Raw genomic sequence first — 24642 nt, 5'->3', positions numbered from 1 at the left:
TGTCTCGTACGCTTAGGGGAGACGAAAGGAGGAAGGAGATCCTTTGGAAGATTTCTCCCTAATCTCCACACGATCAATTCTGGCATTAAACGAATTTTATGAACACCACAGTTGACGTGAATCCTTTATGGCCATATATATCAACAAGTCCAAAAATGCGAACCTCGATTACCCATATATATCAACGGGTGTGCCAGCTGGCTCGGGATGGAGTCAGAGCTCGCGTACTGCCGCTCCAGGCCGCCGCCCGCAATTCTGCCCGCAGATCAACCACCGGTGATGTGGCAAAAATTGAAACTTGAGACGGTGGGGAACGAGCCGGCAGCATCGCAGCGTGGTTCGGGGGAGGAAGGCGGCGTGGGGCGGGGGAGGGAGGAAGGCGGCGGGGGGCGGCGTCGGAGAGCCAAGACGGCGAGCGAGAACGGAGCGACGGTGGGAAGCGACGGAGCGGAGGACCGCGGGATTGGTCGGAAAAAATAGAAGGACCGTTTCGCAAAAAATACATCCGGTTCATCTAAGGCGCGGGCGCGCCTGCCCGGCAGGTGGCTCCGTCGTCCTCTTCGGTGAGCTGAGCATCTTCGTCGCGCGTCCCGACGAGTGCCCTAATGGAGTGCTCACCTTCTCCGACCCGCTGCCGCCTTGCGGCCGCGGTGTCATCAACGATGTTGCCGACCTCTGCATCCACATGTGGAGGTAATCATCACCGAGTCTAGCAACACCTCTGGCCGCAATAAGCATGCGGCTGCCACGGCGGCGGCGGCCGCGGCTCCGGCCCTGTGTATGGAACTGGGGACTGGGATGATGTTGCACGTACTATGCATCAATTTTCTGTACTCCCTCTGTATGGTAATCTAAACACTCTTATATTAGTTTATGGAGGGAGTACATGGCAGAATATACAAAATTCAAATGTCCATGCTTGCACTGGAAACTCAGAATTCTACTTGGACAGGGAGAAAACTACACAAGGCTGGCAGAATATACAAAACGAAGAAGAGGCCTGCATGGCAAATCAAATTGCTTATTCAGTTGAGATGGCAGCAGCCACAATCATCCAAACAGAAAGAGAATAATTGCTTTGACTTCTCTTTTGACCCGAGAAGGCAAAAGGGAGAAATTTACAGGATCAAGCTATCTGGTAACAATCTCCTTGGAAAAAAAGAAAGCACAAGTGTCGGGGATATACCCCGCGGTATGACCCGGACGGAGTCATAACCCTGCTGGGACTTGGTAAACCGGCGGATGGTAAACCGGCGAACAGTTAAGACAGAGAGTTAAGGCAGATGGCTAAGACAGACGGTAAACCGGCAGGTGGTAAACCGGCAGGTGGTAAGTCAGATGATAATCCGTCAGGAGTTAAGTCAGATGATAACCCGGCAGACAGTCTTAAACCGGCACCAGTCATAACCTGGCAGACAGTGATAACTGGGTTGCCAGGGGTTATGAAGCCCAAGACGTTATGAAGCCCAAGATGTCAAGAAGCCCATGAAGAGAAGTCAGGATAGTTTAAGTCTTAGTCCGAGATGGACTCTACATGTAACTCGCCCCTTCAACTTATACAATGAGGGGCAGGGCTCCCCAAAGGGGGAGAAGCAAGAAGAAACAATCTTAGGGCTAGACATAACTGGGAGAGCCGGTTTACGGCGACTCCCTCGTGATGATAATGAGACCTAGCCACAAACAGCATGTAGTATTGTTACCGGATGATGTTTCCTGGGGCCCGAAGCTGTCTAAATTTTTGTCTTGTGTGTTGTGTTTCCTCGATTCCGCTCAACCCCTCTCAAGCTACCGCATAGATGTGTTGGCCTCACAACGAAATCCTCACACTAGGACATCTGAAGTGTTAATTCCACGACAGTTGACGCTCACCGTGGGGCCCACGCACGATGGTGTTGAGTTTTTGGAGGGATCTCTCATAGGGATCGAGGAGCTCGCAATTTTCTGGATGTAAGAGCCGGTTTAAAAGGATTTGCATCCGTTTCAAAGTTCATCAGTCCAGATTTATCATCTGTGAGGTTTAAAGTGAAAGAAAAATTAGGGTTGTTACCTATGCGCCACCGCCGGCATATATGGCGGTTCATTCGACCAAGAACAGATTGTTTTTCCTGCTATAGCTGAGACCAGCCAGGAATCTGCCACCAAGTCATCAGGCCACAGTCGCTGGTAACATGGTATTCCATTGAAGACCGGTTGTACGAGGTGCAGCCGTTGTCGCTGCTACAGTACCATATACACCGCTGATAGTACGACTTATCATAGAAAACAGAGCCAAGTGCTACGGTTATATCCAAGGGCAACTACTGATACTAATAAAAAGATTAGTACTTCAGTTTTTTGTGCTGGATTACTACATCCACGCGGGCGTCCTGTCAAACGAAGAAAGGTCAATATTTACTGCAGCTGGGCAGAATCATAGGGTCCTTTGCTGAACCGGGGAAGAATCGTCAAACGACCAGCGGCCGGAGAGGACTGGTCAGACTAGCCCAATGGAGAGCAACATACACTAGTAACATACACATATTCCTAAATTATGTTACTATCTTAATAGTGGATAGTAACATAAGTGTGGTAACATGCAAAACTTCATTTATTAGGTTATAGACTCATATTGCATTGGGATATGTGGTGTTACAGTAACTAGCTACTCCCTCCGTCCGTGAATAAGTGTACATCTAGCTTTTGTTTTAAGTCAAAGTTTTAAAACTTTGACCAATTTTATTGAAAAACGTAACAGCATTTATGGCACTAAATTAGTACCGCTGGATTCGTTTTGAAATGTACTTTCATAATATATCAATTTGATATCATATATGCTACTACTCTTTTCTATAAAGTTGGTCAAACTTCTAAATCTTTGACTTAAAACAAAAGCTAGATGTACACTTATTCGTGGACGGAGGGAGTAAGTTACTAGTACTACATCTCTCCTCATTAACGCATTGCCACATAAGCAAATTTGCTAAGTTGGACTCGATGTTACTACCGAAGTTACTCCCACTGTGGCTAGTCTCAACTTGAATCCGAGTTGCTTCTGATTCGCGTGGTCGCCGAGTCATTAAGCCGCCCCTGCCTTTACTCTGCACCGGGTCGCTGCCTTGCTGGCCTTGCGATGCTAACCCGCCGTCGCGGGCACGCGTTACAGAGTCGCCGCCGGCCCGCCACGCGCGGCCGTGGTTTAACTCCACCGCTGCGCTCGGCACTCCTTCTGCAGCACCTGCCGGTTTTGCCCCGCTGGTTTACTGCCTCTTCAACGCGGCCTCGTATCGAGCGGGCCACCTCGCCCATGAGCTTGCTTCTGCCGAAGCCCTCAACTCGCCGGCGCCATTGTGAGCCGTCATGCCGCGGCCTTGCTGCTTTAAACCGGCGCCCCCGAGCTGCCTCCTCCAAGTCCCATGTTCGCGTGTCGTTCCAAGCCACAAGCTGCCTCGTGCGTTGAACCGGCCATGGCCGTGCACCGTTCCGCCCAGCGCCCTTCTACTTCAAGCCCGCGTGCGAGCTGCTGGCCTCACGCCACCACCGCCGTCGTACTTCAACGTCGTGACTCGCCTTGCCCGATTCAGCCCCGAGCAAACTCGTCTATAAGTCACCTCCGCCGTGATCTCAAGCTGCCATCGCCACAGATTCCGCCTTAGGCCGCTTCTACGGACTCGTAACTCCGGGTCATTTTCTCTGCGTCAAGCCACAACCGCCATCGCAGTCTTCCTCATGATGCCCTGAGTCACCGCGCTGGGCGCCGTCCCGTTTCCGCTTCGTGAACCGCCTTGAGCTGCCGCGAGTCTCCCGTGAACCGCTTTGGCTTCTGCCGGTTCACCTTTGCTGCTACGGACCCCGCCATTGTGACCCGCCTCCCGGTTGTTCCCTCACCCTCAAGCCGCCGCCTCCGTCGCGCCTGCGACCTTGACATGGCTCGGCCCAGCTCAGCTTCGCCTTTAAACCGCCGAGCCCCCACTGGGTTGTCTCCGGCCATGGCCGGCCACGAGTCGACTGCACTGTCTCCACGGTCTCGTTAAGTCACCAAGTTGCTGCTACCGCTATCTCGAGCTGCCTCTGCTGCTTCACCAGTGAGTTACTGGCGTGCTTCACCTCGCCGCCGTGGTGCTGCGTCGCCCCGGGTCACGGCCTCACTTCATCCACTCATCCCCAAACTGCCTTGTCGGGTCAAGAGTCAAAGACCAACGCCGCAGTCCATTTCAGCCACGGCCCTGGGCCTCGCCTCATCTTCGGTCGTGAGCCGCCCGCCGCCTTCAAAAACGCCGCCGTCCGGGGCACCCTCGCCAAAGTCGTCGGAGGCCTTAGCATCCGCGGATGGCCGTGGCTCGCTTCGTCGTCTCTGCGTTTTCGCCAGTGCTGACAAGTCGCTGCTGCGGCTGCCTGTTTCGAAAGCCGCCATGCGGTTCCACTTTGATGCTGCTGTACTGCTACTCCGCCTCAGGTCCAGCGAGCAGCGCCATCAATTTGCCATGGTTCGCTTTGAGCTGGACTCGCCTCACCTTGCGGGCTCTCTTCCGCACTGGCCTTGCTGAATCGGCCTCAGATGTACTTCTCTAACCCGCCGCTGTCACGAATGTTGCCTTCATCAGCACGCCGGAGCGCCCTGGTTGCAGCATCTGAGTCGCGAATGCGCCTTCATCGGCCCGCCGGAGCGCCCTGTTCCATATGCACCTTGCCTCCTCGCCCTGGTTCCACACGTTGGCAGCACTGACGTCTTGCCCAGTCACACTGGGTCAACCCTGCCGCTGCATCGCGCTGTTGTTAAAACCACCGCCGCGACACACTGGCCTTGCATCTTCGCCTCGTCGCTCCGCATGGCATCGAGCTACCTTGCTCCGTCGCAAGGGCCTCCTCGAATAGCCACTGACCGTGACCCGGCCTTGTCGCGTCACCTCTACTGCTGCAGAATGGTCTTGCCGATGGCCTCCTCAACCGCCGCGACTCAATTGATTCACGATGTGCCGGTTTGCTGGTTCTGCTTCTGCTGGTTTTTAAGTTACCCGTCGCTCGTTATCCGCGGCGCTTGCCCTTGTTGTTCCTTCGCTGGCTCGCCGCGCCCCGTTTCTTTCGGATGCATTCCGCGGATGAGTTTGACTGGCCAACGGGGTCTAAAAAATGTGGAAGCAGTAAAGTTCAGATTAGTTGGAAAGCCAACGATGTACACGACTGGCTCGATGTCCCAGGAAAATATCAAGTGCCATCCACCTTATTTATTTTTTCAATATAATTTAAATTCCTCCGAGAACAATTATCCTCCCTTTAATATTTTTGTTCCATGTTCATGGCAGAGACGACAAGATCATCTGTCATCCAGATACATCAGGACAATTATCCACCGCTGAGGTGGAGTTATATCGCGGATATGGAGTGCATAGCATTGTCATTTTGCACTGACATTTATCCATGTTGCCGTGCTCAACGGAAGTGCTTACCTACCGCTCCCGCGGTCCAGTCTACATCAACACACCGGGCCGCACTTGTCTGCATGAGCTATTTATTGAGTATAAAGCCAGTCACTGCTTGGGTAGCCCGGTTTTCTTCCGACAACTCTGGAGCAAATTATCATGCATTATCAGCCACCGTCTGCATTGGATGGTTCAGTAAGAAGACGCACAACTCGCCGCTACTACAATTTGGATAAACTTCAAAAGAGCCAGTTGGAAGGAACCATTGGCCGAGTTATTGACATGGCTCATACGGATCATTTATAACCCGCCGCAGTCACCTCAACCTTCTGTGGATTCACATCGCGCATCAACGCCAATGATATACACCTTCTGCTATAATTAAGCATGGAGAGTCTCAAGCCAACTCCTCGAGTAGTCTTAAGACTCGGGGGCTAAGAGGACATGACTTAGCAAATATTGTGAGATTCAAAAACTCCGGATCATTGGAGCGAAGATAACCCGGTCCCGGAGGCTACTACCATATGGATGAAATTTTAAAGCTCGTCAGAAAATTTCCGGTTCAAAATGAAGAATGCCGGTTTAAAATTCGGTTCAAGGGAAATATTTTCTCCACAAAGCTATGAAGCTCTCAAATCCGGTTTAAGAATTTCCGGTTCAAAAAAGAATTAACTTCTCGCAAGTTCGAGTTTAAAGGCCGTCAGAAAATTTCTGGCGGGAAAAAAAAGATTCCGGTTTAAGATCCGGTTCGAGGGAAAGATGTCTCCCACAAAGCTCTGACACTCTCAATATCCGGTTCAAAATCACGGATCAAGAAGAATTTGTCTCTTGCAAAAAGTTAAAGGTTGCCGAAGAGGACCTGCTGCCATGATGCGCGGTTCAAACATGGGTATCCTGCCATTATTGGCTTATCATATTATTAATCACGTGGGGGCTTCTATTTATAAAGTGGAGCTCTGATTGTCCATGGATCCGGCTTATGAAGCTATATATAAGATCACTTGGGGGCTTGGTTGTATTCAAACCATCGCTACACCTCTTGATTAGCGCAAGGCCACAAACGAAATCACTTGGGGGCTTGGTCGTATTTGAACCATAGCTACACCTTTTGATCGGCGTAAGGCCACCAGGGAAAGTACTTAGGGGCCAGAGAGAGTCTGTTGCCAAGCACAACTCAAACATAGGCACCCATTGAGCACAGCTCACAAAGTTACTTGGGTGCTCTTTGTGCAAAGCAACAAAGAGTTTGAAAGGACCCTTGTAATTGGCTATCAAGCCACGGCTTGGAAGCCTGGTGTATTCACCTAAAACCCCGGATTAACCTGCCTTCATCAAGTAAGCCACTCCTGTCCAGGTAATCCTGGTATGACCCGCCGAACGTTTGACAAGTCAATCTTATTCAGACCCTGAACTTGTCAAAGTTAAAACGATGATTGGTTAATTGGAGGCCCATCTTAAAAGGCTTTGTCAAATGATTTAACTCAGCGGCCTGGCAGCCATGAAAAGCCTCGAATTTGGGGCCTGGCAGCCCGTGAAAAGCCTCGACTACAAGTTTTCATATGCTTTTATTTGCCAAGTTTTTTCTCCTTTGATGAGATTTGTAATATTTTATGATAAACCGGCGTTTATTGACACGGCTCGGCTTTCAACTACAAAGTTGTCAGTACATGATCACTTATAATCCGGAGTTTATTAACCCGGTATGGTTTCGACTATAAGTCGCCAGTATTGAATATGGATAATTCGATGTTTATCATAACCCAGTACGGTTTTATTATAAACTGGCACAATATGGAAGGAGTTATCAGCACTCATGATCGAGGTTATCGCCCTTACTACAAAAAGTTGGCAAACCAACGATGTGATTCAATGTCACAGGTATGATATATTTCATATTTGATTATTCTTAAGTGCAGCCTTGGTTATAAACCCGGGTTATATGTTGGGCATTATGACTCGTCCGGTGGTAAACCGCCAAGACACTTTAAACTTGTTGTATGCAGAAACAGGTTGAATAAAGCATAATTATAAATCACCGACGTTTACGAACCCGGACTGGCTTTAAGACGGTAAGTCGCCAGTATACGATGAGAAATTGTCCAGTGTTTGTTAACCCGGCCTGGCTTTGGACCATAAGTCGCCAGTATATATTTGGATTTCGCCATTGGAATCATGCGCTTATAAATCATTAGATTATATTATTCAAATCTTAATAGCCAACACGGCTGGATTTTTATTATGGTTATCAATAACCAATATTATGATTGAGGTTTTCAAAGTCGCTTTTAGCGCAACTGTTATTATTTTATCAATGGATATGATTTATTCTACCATGGAGGAAGTAGTCCCGAGTCGCTGCAGGCTTACGACCCGGCACTTGGGGGCTACATTATTTAAGTTGAGATTATATCAAATAAGCAAGTCTCATGTCGTTGCAAGCATGCACCATGACACTTGGAGGCTAATGCAAAGTCATTTTTTGCTCACTTCATTGAAGACCCGACTCATCACATTATAATGAGCCGGCCCTTGGGGGCTACCAAATTGCTCGTGTCAACAATGCAAGGTACACAGCTTTTTATCCATTATATTGAAGGGTTCACTGCTCTGTTGGTAAAGCACAAGGCTCTTAACCTTGTGAACGTGGATTCAAGCCCCATGATGGGGGTTACATCATATGATGTTATTTTCATTGAAGTATATATCAAGTCCCAGCTCAATATTATCTTACTAAGCCAGCCCTTGGGGGCTACACGTTGCTGTTCAAAGTTTACATGATTATATTTACAAAGTCCCTGCTCATTATTGCATAATGACCCGGCCCTTGGGGGCTACACTGGTTGAAGTTTTTATGAGCATCAGGCAATTACAAGTCCCAGGTTGCTGCAAGCATAACAACCCGGAACTTGGGGGCTACATATGTGGAATACTCAGTTCTGACTGGTGATTGAGAGGAACAACCTGGATTTCTTCAAGCTTGTGACATTCATATTGAAGCAAGTCTTAAGCAGTTACTACATTCCCTTCTTAAGATTTGAGGGCTACAAGTGATAGGCATATAAGAGGTATATTTTCAAAAGCTGATGTTAACAAACAGTTATGATCCAGTGCCATCAATATTTGTAAACCGGCAAAGCTCTACATTCTTAAACCGGCAAGTTCTACATTCTTAAACTGGCTGAAGATCAGATGAGTATTTCAAAGACCAATATTTTTGTTAAGCGTTGGGAGCTGAGTCAAAGAAGTTATTCTTCACAATATTTCTCTGTGACAAACCAATCTCAGCAAATTAATTATGAAGCTGGCCTATTGACCCGGATTTTCTAGAAGGAAATGCCAAAGATTTAAAGATGCTCAGGATCAGTTTAACATGGATAAATCCAAATTAAACTGGGGGCTAATGTCGGGGATATACCCCGCGGTATGACCCGGCCGGAGTCATAACCCGGCTGGGACTTGGTAAACAGGCGGATGGTAAACCGGCGGACAGTTAAGACAGAGAGTTAAGACAGATGGCTAAGACAGACGGTAAACCGGCAGGTGTTAAGCCAGATGATAATCCGGCAGGAGTTAAGTTAGATGATAACTCGGTAGACAATCTTAAACCGGCGGACAGTTAAGACAGAGAGTTAAGACAGATGGCTAAGACAGACGGTAAACCGGCAGGTGTTAAGCCAGATGATAATCCGGCAGGAGTTAAGTTAGATGATAACTCGGTAGACAATCTTAAACCGGCAGACCATCTTAAACCGACACCAGTCATAACCTGGCAGACAATGATAACTGGGTTGCCAGGGGTTATGAAGCCCAAGACGTTATGAAGCCCAATATGTCAAGAAGCCCAAGATGTCAAGAAGCCCATGAAGAGAAGTCGGGATAGTTTAAGTCTTAGTCCGAGATGGACTCTACATGTAACCCGCCCCTTCAACTTATATAAGGAGGGGCAGGGCTCCCCAAAGGGGGAGAAGCAAGAAAAAACAATCTTAGGGCTAGACATAACTGGGAGAGCCGGTTTACGGCGACTCCCTCGTGATGATAATGAGACCTAGCCACAAACAGCATGTAGTGTTGTTACCGGATGATGTTTTCCGAGGCCCGAAGCTGTCTAAATCTTTGTCTTGTGTGTTGCTTTTCCTCGATATCGCTCAACCCCTCTTAAGCTACCGCATAGATGCGTTGGCCTCACGACTAAGTCCTCACACTAGGACATCTGACGTGTTAATTCCACGACAACAAGTGTGTTGCATTACTCATGCAAAGCAGTCTATATAGATAGGTGAAATAATATAACCAGATAATTGAGAATTGCCCAGTAGAAATTAAATCAGCAGAGCTACCTAAAAAGTATCGTCCATGATAAATTGTCAAGGGTGCCATTACTGAAACAAGGTGATACTAGCTACCACACAGTTAGTGTAGATGAATTCATAGACCACAAAAATAAGTTTAATAACATGAGTTAATAAGGTTGAGAGACCATAGAGTACCCATTGCTAAAACAGAAGCAATATATCACGGCAAAGACCTAAAAACCATGGGCTACCAGTATTAGAACCCAAAGCCTGAGCATTTTATGCCCTTTAATTCCAATGCATTCCAGGTTAACTGGCAGAATTGCGGGGATGCAGCGATATACTATAAGAGTCTAAGACAGCTAGCTGATTACCACTCGGCATGAACTATACTCAACTAATGCGCAACATGGCCATGAGCGCAACCATAATAGAAGGGCAGCTCGTGCTCAGATGCTTGAAGCCGTCCGTGGCCACGAGAGCCCTCACATTATTCGGAGCAGTGAGAAATTCTAGGCATGCCTTCTTCAGCCCCTCACAGCGGTGCTGCTCGGCTAGCGCCAAGATGGTCGCCACAGTGCCGACCTCTATGTACTTGCACAACTTCTCCTCGCAGATCAACTTCAGCCGCCCCATGTCATACCTGTCCGCCGCGACGAGCAGGTGCTGCTGGTACACGGCGTCTTGGTCTTCCTTGTTGCTCGTCTCTGGCAATGAGCCGGTGTATGCGAAATGAAGCAAAGCTTTGAACAGATCTGGCTCAATGTCTTCTACGCGAACGACACCTTCGACATTGCCCTCCTTCATGGGTCCGAAGAGCTTGGCGGCAAACACCGGAGAGCGGGCAGCGAGCATGCACCGGTGTGCGCAGACGATCTTACTGCCGACCTCAAACACCACGTCAGCGCCCTTCTCGTTCTCGAGGAGCTCGCCGAGGTTCTGGCGCAGGTCGCATGGGGGCACGGAGACGAAGGCCGCCGCGTCATCGACCGCGCGGCAATCATGGAAGACAATGATGTCGCACCGGATGGTGAAGGAATCGTTTAGATGCCCGGAGCTCTGCAGGTCCAACCTTTTGATGAACTTGGGGTGCTCCCAGCCGCTCCAGGAAGCGAAGTCCCTCACCGGTGACCATGTGAGGCTCAACTCCTGCCACAACTCCTCCTCGCACTCGTCCATGTCGCCGGCGAGGCAGAAAGCGAACTGGGCCTTCACAGCCACCGCGACATCTTCGTCTAGCACCAGCGAGAGGGATACGTGATCCTCGACCGCCGAGCTAAGGCCGTTGGGGTAGTATCCGATGCGCCAGCGATGGCCGCCGATGGTGAAGGGTCTGGATTTGACGCACTTTCCGGTGGGAGCGGTGATTCTGGTATCGGAGTAGCCGTGGATCGTGAGAAGATGGCGCCCTCTCACCCTGTCCGACACGATGGTGGACCTCGACAACTCTCCGTCGGCTACGGCGGCCGCCATTGCCGATGCGCTCCGCGGAATTGGGCGCTCGATCGCAGCTCTCGTGGGGGGATGGGGCGTCGCCGCTTGCGCTACTGCTTTGGGCGGCGAGGGTTTAGCTCCGCGGCTATAAAGGAGGAGCAGCGGAGGAAGGAAACGAGCAAGACCCGTGGGCTGGAAGGTTCGCCCAAATCCCCACCGGGCCAGGGCCCACACGTCATCGCCCGTAATGGCTGAAAAATTTCTGACTAGGAAAGCATGTGCGTTCCAAATAATTGTCAGTATTTCCCTAAAAAAAATATTTGTCAGTACAATCATAAATAAAACCATTTTCAAACTGAGAAGATAAAAATGGAGGTATGTGTTGCCATGCATGATTTTTCTCACATCTCTTCAAATTCTAGATATGAATTCTCCCCAACCTAAGGGCATTTATAACCGATATCCTAAAAAATAGCAGAGTATCCAACCTAATATACCTTAGTGGAGTATATATAGGACCTAGCCGATCCCCTAAAAAGTTAGCGGGGTAAAAGTAAATTTGCATAAATTCAACAATGACAATCTCTTCTTTTTCTGATACCTTTTCTGATGAACATAACCAAATTGTTGTCCTTAACATGTAATGAGACTGGCCTTAAATAACATGATACCTTTTCTGATGAACATAACCAAATTGTTGTCCTTAACATGTACTTAAAACATACCAACAATGACAATCCTAGAGGCAAACTGGTTTTCATGATTTGACAGAGAATTTTCATGATGCCCTTGTTCCCAAATCACCAAATTCTCAAGGGTATGTGTATTGAATGTTATACCTGCAGAATTCCTGGTAACAAATCTCTTCTTTTTCTTCATTTCCAACTAGTGTCAACCCTGTTTTTTTGACCCATAAGGAGAAGGAAGGGGGGGAGGGGGGGGATAATAGGACCAACAAAGATGCAATGATCAAGATATCTGATAAGAAAGCAATGTTTGATTAATAGGCAGAGTAGATAAGAGAATGTGTTGACGGCCGGTCGTGTTCGTCGTTGGTGGAGGGGAGGCCGGCGGCGTCCGGTGTCACCTCTCTGCAACGTTGATGAGTGTCTCTCGCCTTCCTGTAGCGGTGAACTCACCCGGCAATCTGCTCCCTAGTCGTGGCTCTGGTGGTTTGGACTTTGTTCATGGACGGGGCGAAATCTCCACACGGCTTGCCGATGCTGGCAGCGACGACGCCTGTGGATGCCGTTTCCTTCTTGGGGGCGCTGCCATGGTCCTGATCATGTCCCTTCTCGAGCGCCGGGGGAAACCCTTGTTCCGTCCCTCCGGAACATGCGGCAGCGGCGTCACGGCGTCGTTCCCTTCATGAAGGCGCTGCCTTGGCTGCTCGTGGAGTCCTCGGAGCTAGAGTTTGGAGCGTCTTGCTTTTGGTGTGGGTTGCCCCTCGGGATGTGGGCCTCCAGGGCGCTATGTATGCCATTGCGGCGCATCCTGCGCGTCTTCTTCTTCAGGCCCGGCTAGGTCCTGCCATCCACCTGCCGACTCTTCTAGGCACTATTGGTGGGAGGTACGTCGATCTAGTTAGTTCTATAGTTGTCGATGTGGCTTGGATGTTGCTTGCAACGGGAGTGACGCGGCATGTTTGCTTGGTGCCCCGTCTTCTTTGCTTTCTTGGCTAGGGATAGGGCAAGGCAAGTTCTCTCATTCTCGTTTGTAGTAGGTGTGGTTCTAATCTCAGGGATTAGCATGGTGTATTTTGCCTTTTGGCATTGTACTCAAACTGTGGATGGGTCTCTTCACCCTTTCTTCTATCAATATATGATATGCATGCTTGTGCGTATTCGAGAAGAAAAAAAGATAACATACAGAGAACAGGTCCTGCCAATATACAATTCAGAAATAACATTCAAAACCTCTTACCAGGCCCCTGGAGGTTACATTCCTCTTGCCATCAATGTCATACACTTTAAATGTCACTGTTTTGTGAATGTAGATTGGCAGTCAGTCTACATCAATGTCACCCCCTTGCCAATCTACATCAGTACGAGAAACATGAGTCACACTCAACCTTTTGCTGAAGGTAGAGAGAAAAAAAAGAATAAGATCCTTAAAGTTCAGTCCACAACCATACATCCTCTGAGAAAGAATAGAAATTAAGGACAGTAAAACTGAGCCTAAACCGAGCCATCTCAGCGGATTAGCGTTTCCGGCCGTCCGTTTCACGATCTAACCTTCCCTGGCCGTCAGATTTACTGTGCAAAGTGATCTGTCCCGCGACCTGTGTAATGCGGCCCAGCTGTCCTGTGGGCTGCTGTTCTAGAGGCCGAATCGAAGGCCTGTGGTTAACTGGGCCTTTCCCCAGCCCATTTAGACCAATCCCGCATTCGTTACGCAAGAAGGGCTGCATCGATGGCAAACATCCGGGGAAAAAAGGTTTGGTTCACGGGTTCGCGTGGTCGTAGTCCGAACCCGTGATCGATGGCCGGGAGCGACGACTCGATCGAGAGGACGAGGGGACGAGCAGGCGGAGTGAGTCCCGGACCGCACGCCGATTCAGGTCGAGGCAAATCGGGATGTTCGATGAAGCAGATCGTCCACTGGGATTTGAAGGAGGCAATAATTTTCAGTTTCCAGAGGCATTCATGACGGATTTTGTGCGCCACTCGCGGAGATTAATTGAGGTGTGCCTTTCTGTTTTCCCAGCCTGCTGCCGCTTCAGTATATATGCTTCCTCGCCGCGCTCTGCCGCAGATCCAATCGCGGGGCGTTTCGAGCGCTGGCGAGGCTACACGATTCCGACCTACTTCGATGAGGGGACGCATGCGGTGGCCGGCAAGAGGAAGCGCGGAGCACTGGCTCAAGGATGAGTTTGGGATGCTGGTCGGCGGTGGCCAGATGACGCTGGTCGGCGGCTAGACAACAACACTAGGATAGGGCAGGTTGATGTTCCCTCTCTATCTCTACTTGCCAGACTCTCCAATGTCTTGTAACGAGATAGAGATCTGTGTTTTGTTGTTGTGCTAGAGATTCTGTCTCTCAACCATCGCTCCCACCTTTCTCTGCAGTTAGCATGGCCAACTATGAGGATATCGAGCTAGCCACCAGGAAAATAGGAACCTGCCAATCTTCTTCCAACAATCTTCTGGTTAGAGGTTCATGCATGGATCGATCCATGTAATAGGTGATTAGTAGATGTATTTCACTGTGCCATAATTTCTGTTGTTCCTTTTTGTACGTTACCTTGTAAAAATTCTGATTGGATATAGAAGGTCCGCATCTGGCCTTATGTTCTTTGGCAAATCAGTTGTGTAGTTAGTGTTTCTTCACAAGGTTCACCTATAGGATTTTCATCTCATGATTATATTGGCAATTGGTTATCTTATCATTATCTTCACAATTAGAATGCTGCAATCATGTACTTCTCATAGCTTGGTGCTCATTCTGTTGTGTGCTTGCTACCACTGGTTTGATGACAAAATGGTGTATGCTTTGTTTCTTGCCGCTGTTCTGAATTTCTTCATTGGTGAAAAATGACAGTACTTAGAAATTTATTTCAGTTAGATTTTCAAAGTTTGGTTATGTTTTAAAATATATTAGTGTTCATATCCTCATCTTTTTTTATGTTGCAAAAATTGCAAGTTATGCGTTAGTTATGTTGCAGCCAACCAAAGGCATGGATGTTGCTGGCAGCCACAAGGAGCTAGAGTCCATCGGGTGGTGCCTCTTGCCCAGGCACCAACGATGAAAGCAAGCTACAATACCAGCCTGCTCAGCCAATGTATCATGCGGCCATCATTGGACATAAACTCCTGCTTGAGCCTTTAGTTCTCTCCTCTCAGAGAGCAGCTGCAGCATCCATGGTAGATATTCATTCGTGGCTGGCCTTCTCTGTTTGTAAATCTTGAGGCTCACCCCATTATTGGTCTATCAGGTTTCTTCAAAGCCTCCCATGGTTGCCCTTACATTTCTAATTTTGGTAAACTTGAGTACTCAATGCAATTATAGAATGAAGAGGGAGTGCTAACTATATTATTGTTTGTTCAGCAACTCCAGAATGTATTATAGCGCTAATGCACTATTTATGGCAGATCTCTACATTGCCCATCAGATGCTTGTCGGGACGTCTTAATTATCTAACAAACCTTAAGGTTCTGGAAGGAATTTCTTTCCTCCTTCAGAATAGTTCTGAGCTATCTACGGCAACATTTTGGTTGTTGCTCAGATGATTCATATGTGAAGATATTTTCATAGGTTCTGAGCTATATGTTAATACGCTATTTACAATGCCTCCAATTCTTGGTAGTATCGAAGGTTTGCTTACATTAGCCAATACTTATACTACAATTCGTTCCTCAAAGTTTATCTCAAATGTAAGTGTATACGTTTTGTTTGTATGCAGAATCTATGGAGTTTGATTCAGATGCCAGATGGTATATATTGCCAATGCTTATTAATTGTTTCTACAACTTATTCTCGGTAAACCTAATGGTTCACTTACATCAATATCTGATTAATCTTTCTTGAGGGCATTTCCCTACTATATAGTATATGTGACACTGCGTGTATTATTATGGAGAGTGGGTTTTTTCAGGGAATGGAGAGTGATTTTTTTCGGGGAATGGAGAGTGATTATCTGTTATGACATGCCGGGAATGTCATCCTTTGGGCGGTCGGTGAAGATTTTACTAATGCATTATGCACTAAGTGTACACTGTACTTTTGTCATACCAAAGGAAATTTGTACATGTCAACTTATATATACATAATATTTATTTCGATTACTGACTATTAGACGCTTAAGTTTATGCAAAATTTCATATGTTTCATGCATCTATTATATATATTTATTGTATAAATAGACGGGTGCGGCAACGCGCGCCTTCAATGATCTAGTGGAAGATAAAACCAGCCTCATGTCTATACCTGGCACTGATGAATCTCCTTATTATAGCTTCGACATTTGAAGTTTGAGTAGAGGAAGCCCATGATGTCAGTTATTTGCAAACACAGTATTCATTTTTTATTTTTTATTTTGGCAAAACTGCATGGTGTATGATAAATCTGATACAAAGCTGCAAATCTCTCGTAGGCAGCCTTAACCACACATAGGTCATGAAAAGAAAAATGTTGGACGATTTAATTTTCTAAAGTGAGGAAGCATCCCATGAAGCCCATGAAAATGTTGGACGATTTAATGCGACTGGCCTCAACCAGTGTGACACCTCCTCTGGTAAAGAGAAGCAAAACGCTGTCCTGAACATGTACTTGATACATTACCGGCAACAACAGTCCTAGAAGCAAACCGATTTTCATGATTTGACAATATTTTTCATGAAGCCGCTGTTCCCAAATCACCAAATCCTCAGGAGAGTGTGGGTATTAATTGTTATACCATATCCTGCAGAATTCTTGGCAACAAATCCCTTCTTTTTCTTCACTTTCCAACTAGTGTCGACCCTGAATTTGAGTCACAAAGATAATAATGCAAAAGGGATAATTTCCTTTTGACTAATAGTAAAAGGTTGCATTACACCGAGTATTATCTTTGCACAGTATAGGCATATGCTACTTCAAACAGCTGAAGCTATGAAGAAACCTACAACTCAGTATCAGGGTCCCCTTCAGAAGTTAGCTCACTTGATGGGTTGATCATGTTAGGATACCAAGGGACCTGTCACATTGGTCTTCTGTTTATTCAGTCAGTTACTTGCGAGTTAATGTACTACGCGATGAAATGGAGGGTTTGTATGAAATAAGAACCTCTGTTTGCTGCCCTGAAATAGGAGTTTGCACTTATGTGTTACTACTCAGTACTAAGCGGAAAAGTATGTATGCTCACTTATGTGTTTATGACGGAAGGGTGCCAAGTATTTGAAGAAGAAATAAGGAAACAGTCACATCTGTTGTTGTTGTAAAAGTGCAATTGCAAGGTGAAGGTACTATGCAATGAAATACAGGTTCAATAGAAATAAGAGCCGCTCTTTGTTGCTCTGATAACAATGAGCCTGTTAGATGCTGTAAAACCTCTACCAGGTCCTTGAAGGTAACTTTTGCCTTCCCAAAAATATCACACCTAAAATATCACTGTTCCATGAAACATAAAACCAAATCAATACTAGAAAATGAGTTATCATGAGGACCAGGGTGTCCATAACAAAATATACACTAGTTATCAAAATAACAAAGTAAATATTTAAATTCAAACTTGACCAAGCATTGTGCTCAATCTTTTGCTGGCATTGAAGTTCAATCCATCAACTATGCATAGCAACCTCTGTGAGAAAGAACAGAAATGAAAGATAAAACCAGCCTGATGTCTATAACTGACACCTCCTCTGATAAACAAAAGCAAAACATTATGTACTACTTAACACATTACCTACAACCACTATCCTAGAAGCACTACTAATTTTCATCATTTGATGAGGATTTTCATGATGCCCCCTGTTCTGAAATCACAAATCATCAAGGGTGTGGGTATTGATCATTATCCCATATCCTACAGAATCTTTTGGTAATAAATTTCTTCCTTCTCATTTCCAACTACTGTTGACCTCGAAATTTGAGGCACAAACAGAATGCGAAAGGGAGGAATTTACAGGACTAGTGTGTGTAGATAAAATGATCAAGCTATCTAATTACAATTCACTTGTTGATTAACACGCAGAGTAGATAAGAGACTACTTTGACATCGCCTTGAGAAAGAGCAAGCACAAGTGTTCTTCACTACTCATCCTAAATGCATGGGAATGGGAAATAATATAACAAGAAAACTAACATCAACATGCCCATTTCAGGCTCAATTGGCACAGATACCTGAAAATACTCATAGATGAAATCATGTACCACAAAAATTAAGTGATCATAACGTAGGTCAACAAAGTTTAGAAACCTGGAGCATCCGATGCTAAAATAAGAACAATGTCTGATGAGTGATGACAAAGACCTTAAACCACGATGTTCAGAAACCATGGAGCACCCAATGCTAAAATAAGCACAATAATCTGATGATGAAGACCAGAAACCACAAGTTACCATTGCCAAAAAATCTGAGAACTCTATGCCCTCTGATCAATGGACTTCCCGGTTAATTCACACAGTTGAAGAGATGCAATGAACTGACGAAACAGGGGCAAAATATGGCAACATTTTGCATCTCGATAGTCAATTAGGATAGATGTAGCGATGTACCGAGTATAAGACTGCTAGCCCATTACCACTCCGCATTGCTCACTCAGCTAATGCCCCAAGGACATGGCCATCAGCTTGACCATAAGAGATGGGCAGCTCACGCTAAGATGTTGTAAGCCGTCGGTGGCTACGGTGGCCCTCAGATTTGCCGGAGCCGCAAGAAAATCGAAGCACGCCTTCTTCAACCCCTCACAGTGATGTTGCTCGGCTAGTAGCAGGATAGTCGCTGCAGTGCTGACGTCAATGTACTCACATAGCTTCTCCTCACAGATCAGCTTCAGCCGGTCCATTCCATACCTGTCTGCCGCAACGAGCAGATGCTGGCAGGTGACATCTTCCTCTTCCTTGCGCATCTCAGGCAACAAGCCGGTGTACACAAAACGGAGCAGCGCCTTGAACACCTCCGCCTCCATGTCTTCCACGCGCACAATGCCGCTTTCGGCCTTGCCCTCCTTCATTGGTCCGAAGAGCTCGGCTGCGAAGACTGACGAGCGGGCTGCCAGCACACACCGGTGCACGGCGATGGTCTCACCCCCAACCTCAAACACCACGTCGGCACCTTTCTCGGCCTCGAGGAGCTTGCCAAGGTCCCCCCGCAGGTCGCACGGGGGCACGGAGACAAAAGCCGCCGCCGCCGCGTCCTGGGCGCGGTAACCATGGACGACAAGGATATCACACCGGACGGTGAACGAGTCGTTCTGTAGATTCTTGGACTTCTGCAGGTCCTCTCTTCTGATGAAGGTGGAGTACCGGTTGTAGAAGCAAGACCTCATGGACGAGAATGTGACCACCGACGACGACGTCAGCCGCGCCGCCTGACTTTTCTCCGCCTCCCCAGAGAGGCAGACGCAGTGCTTCGCCTTCACCCCCGCCGGGACATCTTCGTCGAGGATCAGGGAGAAGGAAACGTAATCTGCGACCGCCGAGCTTGAGCCGTTGGGGTAGTACTCGATGCGCCAGCGGTGGCCACCGACTGTGAAGGGCCGAGAACTGATCTTCTCTCCGGTGGGAAGGTTCTTGGTGCAGGAGTAGCCGTGGATGGTGAGAAAGTGGTGCCCGCTGGCCGTGTCGGCCACGATGGCGGACCTCGACGGCTTCCCGCCGACTCCGGAGGACGCCATTGCCGACCTGCTCCGTTGGTGCTGCTGCTTTGGGGGGCGAGGGTTTAGCGCGGTGGCGGCGGCGAAGGGGAGGAACGGAGGAAGGAGACGAGAGACTGATGATGGCTGGCCGTGTAAGCTTTCCCACAAGGGCCAAGGCCCAAATCCCCACCGGGCTGGGCTCCACACGTCATCCTCTGTAATGGCTGGAACGAATTTTACATCTGAGTTTTTTTTAAAAAAAATCCGAGTTTCAAAAAAATGTCAAACAACCATAAATATGACCATTTTTTAACTGTGAAGAGAAAAATGGAAGTAGCACAACTTGCAAAAGTTTTTGAAATTTATATTACTAAGCACGGACCAAAAATGGATCATGTGCTTTTTCCAAAATTCACAAGTGTGTGTTGTCATTTGATGAATTTTCTTAGTTTTTTTTTCTAATTGCAGATATGAATTCTCGCCAAGCTAGCAACAAACACGTGTTCGACTCCGACCAGTAGATATGTTAGGATTTTTGTCCTCGCATGAGCGGCGCTTATATCTGGCCATGGGCCGGGCCGGGCCGGGCTTGGGCTGGGCCTAAAAAAGCCCACGGCAGAAAACTGAGGCCCAGGCCCTCCCAGGCCCTACCATTGGGCCTACTTTTCAAGCCCAAGCCCGGCCCATCTGGTAAAAAGCCCTCAAAAGCCCTTAGGGCTTAGGGCCGTGGGCCGGGCCTCTTCCTTAAAATGCAAATATGCCAAGCCCAAGCCCGTCCAGGCCCTGCTGGTGGGCTCAAAACTTAGGCCCAAGCCCGGCCCACGAGCAAGACCATCGGGCCTAGGCCCTGGATTTTAGGGCCGGGCCTGGGTGGGCCGACAGGGCTGGGCCTGAGATGGCCAGGACTAGCGGCGCTCAAATGGATGGCGACGCTTCATCTGTGTATTCCGGGCTTCAATTCACCTCGAGTCTGTTCGTCGTGACAAATTCGACAGAGCTCTGATGTAGATTTCCATCAACTCAGTATGACAAGGTTAGTGTTTCTCGTCGCGCATAGGCCACGGCGAGATTTGGTGTCGAGTTCTTCTAATCGATTCAAGAGTTCAATGATGACGACCACGGATCCGCGCGCACGTCTTTTAGGGGCATGTGTATGAAGATTTCCTGACTGTCATCGATAAGGCCATGTCGGCTTCGGGACCGTAATGACGATAGTGGTGTGTCGGTGGCCCATTCAGCCGGCGCCCAGTGGTCGTTTGGTAGTATGAGGACCTCAATGTAATTTTTTATTATGTCAGGGTGTTCAGTGAATGTCTTTTCCACAAAAGAGGACGAGATTATGATTTTTTGCATAAATTATATTGACACTCGCCACAATCATTTTAGGTCCTCTTTGGATTGCAGAGAATTAAAAAAAGTAATAGAAAAAACATAGGATTAGGATGCCACATATTGAGAACTAGAGGATACCCCAGCCATTGTTGCGAGAATCAATTGCATATGTTTTGAGTGATTTGATTGTATGAAACATGAATTGTTGAGTTAATAATATATAAACTAAAACTAAAATATATATTGTATATTTTATTTTAATATTGATTTAAAAATATTTATTGAATATAAGGGGCATAATATGAGGGAAAACTTTTTCACATGCATGCTGAGTGAATCTTTGATGAGGTGGCATGTGTGTTGTGGCGGGATGTGTGCATGAGATCAAGTAATAAGGTTGGTCATAGTGAGACTAGCCACAGTGGGAGTAACTTCGGTAGTAATATCGAGTCCAACTCAGCAAATTTGCTTATGTGGCAATGAGTTAATGAGGAGAGATATAGTACTAGTAACTTAGCTAGTTACTGTAACATCACATGTCCCAATGCAATATGAGTCTATAACCTAATAAATGAAGCTTTGCATGTTATTATACTTATGTTACCACCCACTATTGAGGTAGTAACATAGTCTAAGGATATGTGTATGTTACTAGTGTATGTTACTCTCCACTGTGACTAGTCTGAGAGTAACTTAGTTAGTAACATAACGCAATCCAATACAAATGTGCATATGTGGCAAGTAGTTAATGCAGTGAGACTTGTTTGTGGTAACATATTATGTTATTGTAACATAGTGTTTCCCAAGAGAAAATTAGTCTACGAGCTAATAAATGAACTCATCTATTCTATGACACTACTATTATAATACTTTGCCCTATGAAAATAGTAATTTAGACTAGTGTCATATGCATGACACTAGTACAATAAGTTACTCCCACTATGACCATCCTAATGAAAACTTTATTTGATGCATGTTATGGTGGGTCTTTCATGAGGTGGCATGGTGCATGTTAAGATAATACAGATAGCGGGGATCAACTATTTAGGTGTATGAAACATGAATTGTTAAATCAATAACATATGAACTAAAACTAAAATACATATTAAATGTTGTATTTCATTATTGGGTTAAAAAATATTTTTGGAATATAAGTGGCATAATATAAGGGGAAACTTTTTCCATGCATATTCAGTGAACCTTCCATGAGGTGGTATGTGTGGTGTGGTGGGGTGTGTGGATGAGATCAAATAATAATGGAAACTTTTTCTCACGCATGTTAGGATGGTCCTGTGATGAGATGGCATGTGTGCATGTTAAGATAATAGAGATAGTGGGGATCAACTATTTAGGTATATTGTATTGTATTTCTACATGATATAGACGTTGATTAGGCACGGAGCAAGGTTCCTCTGCTCGTACCCAGCCGCGCGCTAGTGTTCCTCCTGTCTCCCATTGGCGCTGGCGCCGGCACCAATCTACCTCATCTCATGTGTTCTTAGGGCCATGGAGGCGTGGTGGATCTCGACCCTTGCTAGCGGGAGGGCTCCATTTTTTAATGCTTTTTTTAGCTTCTCAGGGGTTGTGTTCTGCTTAGAGAGATGAAGCGACGATGGCTCTCTGAAGATGGAATAAGGTTCTCCATGTCTAGCCCCCGTCCCGGTGGTGCTTCTAGCATCATCAGAGGATGTGTGAAGGTTTGTCTCTCTGGATCTCGCGGGATTCGGTCGGCGTTTGTCTTGGTGGATCCACATGGATCCGGTCTTTCTCCGTGTGTGTTCATGTGTCTACATGTTGGATCATGCCTATCTAAGCTTCTCTTCAACGACAACAGTTGTTTGTTCTGGTGCACTGGTTCTATAGGGTCTTACCATGATGACTTCCCGACTGTCTACTACAATAATTTTTGCCCGACTCCAGGGAGGGAGAGGCGATGACTGCGGCATGCCTTCGGTTCGTTTCAGTGCTTGTAGTCGTCGCTAGGTGGTCTACGGTTCCGGATGAAATTTTTATTATTTCTGGTGTTCATTGTTCTATTATGATTGATGATGAGTAGATTGGAAGTTTTCTCGCAAAAAAAGTATTTCTACATGATATAGGACACATAAATTTGGTAAGAGGTGTTTTTGGATGGTGTAGAAGGTAAAACATAGGAATTTCAGAGGATTGATGAGAAAGTGTTGAAGGATAGAATGCAAGTGTATTGGAATTCTCGAATGGAAAATAAAATGCGGTTTGAGTTCATCTTGAGATTAATATGGAACGAAGGACATAGGAATTTAGTAACCCCAATCCTAACACCGCTTCATGTTCGGGGTGAAATTTTTTCTCCTGACCTTTATTCGTCGAGCACAATAGCGACGGACTTGCCTTGTTACCTTGTTGAAGGTATTGTGAGTTTGTTGTTGTGTTGGTCTTCATTGGCTCGTAGTATCGACAATCAGGATGAAAATCTAGACAGACGTGACGATGATTATGCAATAATATTTATGCTTTCTTGAAGGCGTTGTCGTGGAAGAAGTCGACTTAATCGTAAGTGTTTATTTCATATCTTGTCATGGTTCGGGCGTAATTGTTTTTGTTATGTACCCTGGATAATAATTAATAAGGATGGTTGTGTGCATCATAATGATGCAGAGACCAAGGGTTTTAACATCATTTTTTGAGAAGAAAATAAAGGCTATGATCCAGACTTTTCATAGGAAAAACACATATGGATTAGAATATCTAAATTCTTGTATTTTCCCTTCCAAAGAGGCAAAGAGTGCCTTAAGGAACGAATTTCTAAAAGGGGCTAAACGGACACTCCATTATACCGTATAACGGGGCCACTCTATTCTGTTTCACGTTATATTGGCTGTGGAAAAAAAAACTGGCAGGGTTATGGTACAATGGAGTGTCCGTTTGCATCGTCATCTTTTGAGCCCAGGCAATTGTTTTCCAGTAGTCACCTCCATCTTTTTTTTCTACTCCCTCCGTTTCTAAATATTTGTCTTTCTACATATTTCAATAAGTGACTACATACGAAGCAAAATGAGTGAATGTACACTCTAAAATAACATACGGAGCAAAATAAGAAGGAAAGAAGATACAAACAACATTTTGCTGAAGGTAGACTGGAAGGAGACGACATCCCTAAAGTTCAGTCCATCAACCATACATAGCAACCTCTGCATGAAAGAGGAGAAATGGAAGATAAAAGGCAGACCCATATCTATAATTGGCACTGTGAATCTCCAAAGGAGCTTTGACAGTCAAACATAGGACAAGGAGAATCAACAGAGCCAGGTTTTTTTTTTTTTTTGTACAGCATGAGATATGGCATATGAGACACTAAGTTTTACAGGGAAAGAAAACGAGCAGCCGATCTTCTACAGTATGTATTTTTGGCAAAGTAATTATATGGGCCACTGAACTTTGATGGACTACTGATATTACCTTTTTCTGGAACGGAACTTGCTGCTAAATCACAGGTCCTATCCTGAAGACCATGATGCCTTTTGTATGCACTGAAGCTAACCTAAGCTGGAGCCTTTCTTTAACAAGATGTGGAAGATGCCTTCATTTATAGTGATGTTCACGAAATAAATTTTCAGGTTCCACGTGACTTAAACACAAACCATGACAAGATTTTTTATGCTAATCCTCACAGTAGCATAAAAGACCAAGTTACTGGCATTGAGATAGACCATGATCGTCAACAAGAAGGTTTCCAATCAAGATGGTTTTTCCAGAAATTCTGGAGTATCTGCCACTCGATATCTGAGTGACACATCTGACAGTTGTGTGGGGTCTTTGTCTTTGGGCTACATGTCTGAGAATACACCTCCTCTAGATTTTTTTTTGGAAAAGGAGGAAAAACCCCCAGCCTCTGCATCAAGTGATGCATACAGCCATCTTATTAAAAGTAAT

At 46.3% G+C, this 24642-nt stretch overlaps 2 protein-coding genes across 2 annotated transcripts; both read right to left on the bottom strand.

Moving 5' to 3' along the window:
* Positions 1-10081: 10081 nt before the first annotated feature.
* LOC119321707 (BTB/POZ and MATH domain-containing protein 1-like) lies at positions 10082-11161 on the bottom strand. The gene has a single exon (XM_037595269.1). It carries the CDS (start codon positions 11159-11161, stop codon positions 10082-10084), a length of 1080 nt encoding a protein of 359 aa, XP_037451166.1.
* Positions 11162-17979: 6818 nt separating this feature from the next.
* On the bottom strand, positions 17980-19437 carry LOC119325475 (BTB/POZ and MATH domain-containing protein 1-like). The gene has a single exon (XM_037599218.1). It carries the CDS (start codon positions 19435-19437, stop codon positions 18364-18366), a length of 1074 nt encoding a protein of 357 aa, XP_037455115.1. The 3' UTR covers positions 17980-18363.
* Between the last annotated feature and the right edge of the window lie 5205 nt (positions 19438-24642).

This window comes from Triticum dicoccoides, chromosome 6B (assembly GCF_002162155.2).
Source record: "Triticum dicoccoides isolate Atlit2015 ecotype Zavitan chromosome 6B, WEW_v2.0, whole genome shotgun sequence".
NCBI classification, from domain to species: Eukaryota; Viridiplantae; Streptophyta; class Magnoliopsida; order Poales; family Poaceae; genus Triticum; species Triticum dicoccoides.
This window is presented reverse-complemented; position numbering and strand designations above follow the sequence as displayed.

What these genes read in the sequence shown, in the direction of transcription:
- LOC119321707 (XM_037595269.1), bottom strand. Translation starts at nt 11,161, where the DNA reads ATGGCGGCCGCCGTAGCCGACGGAGAGTTGTCGAGGTCCACCATCGTG.
- LOC119325475 (XM_037599218.1), bottom strand. Translation starts at nt 19,437, where the DNA reads ATGGCGTCCTCCGGAGTCGGCGGGAAGCCGTCGAGGTCCGCCATCGTG.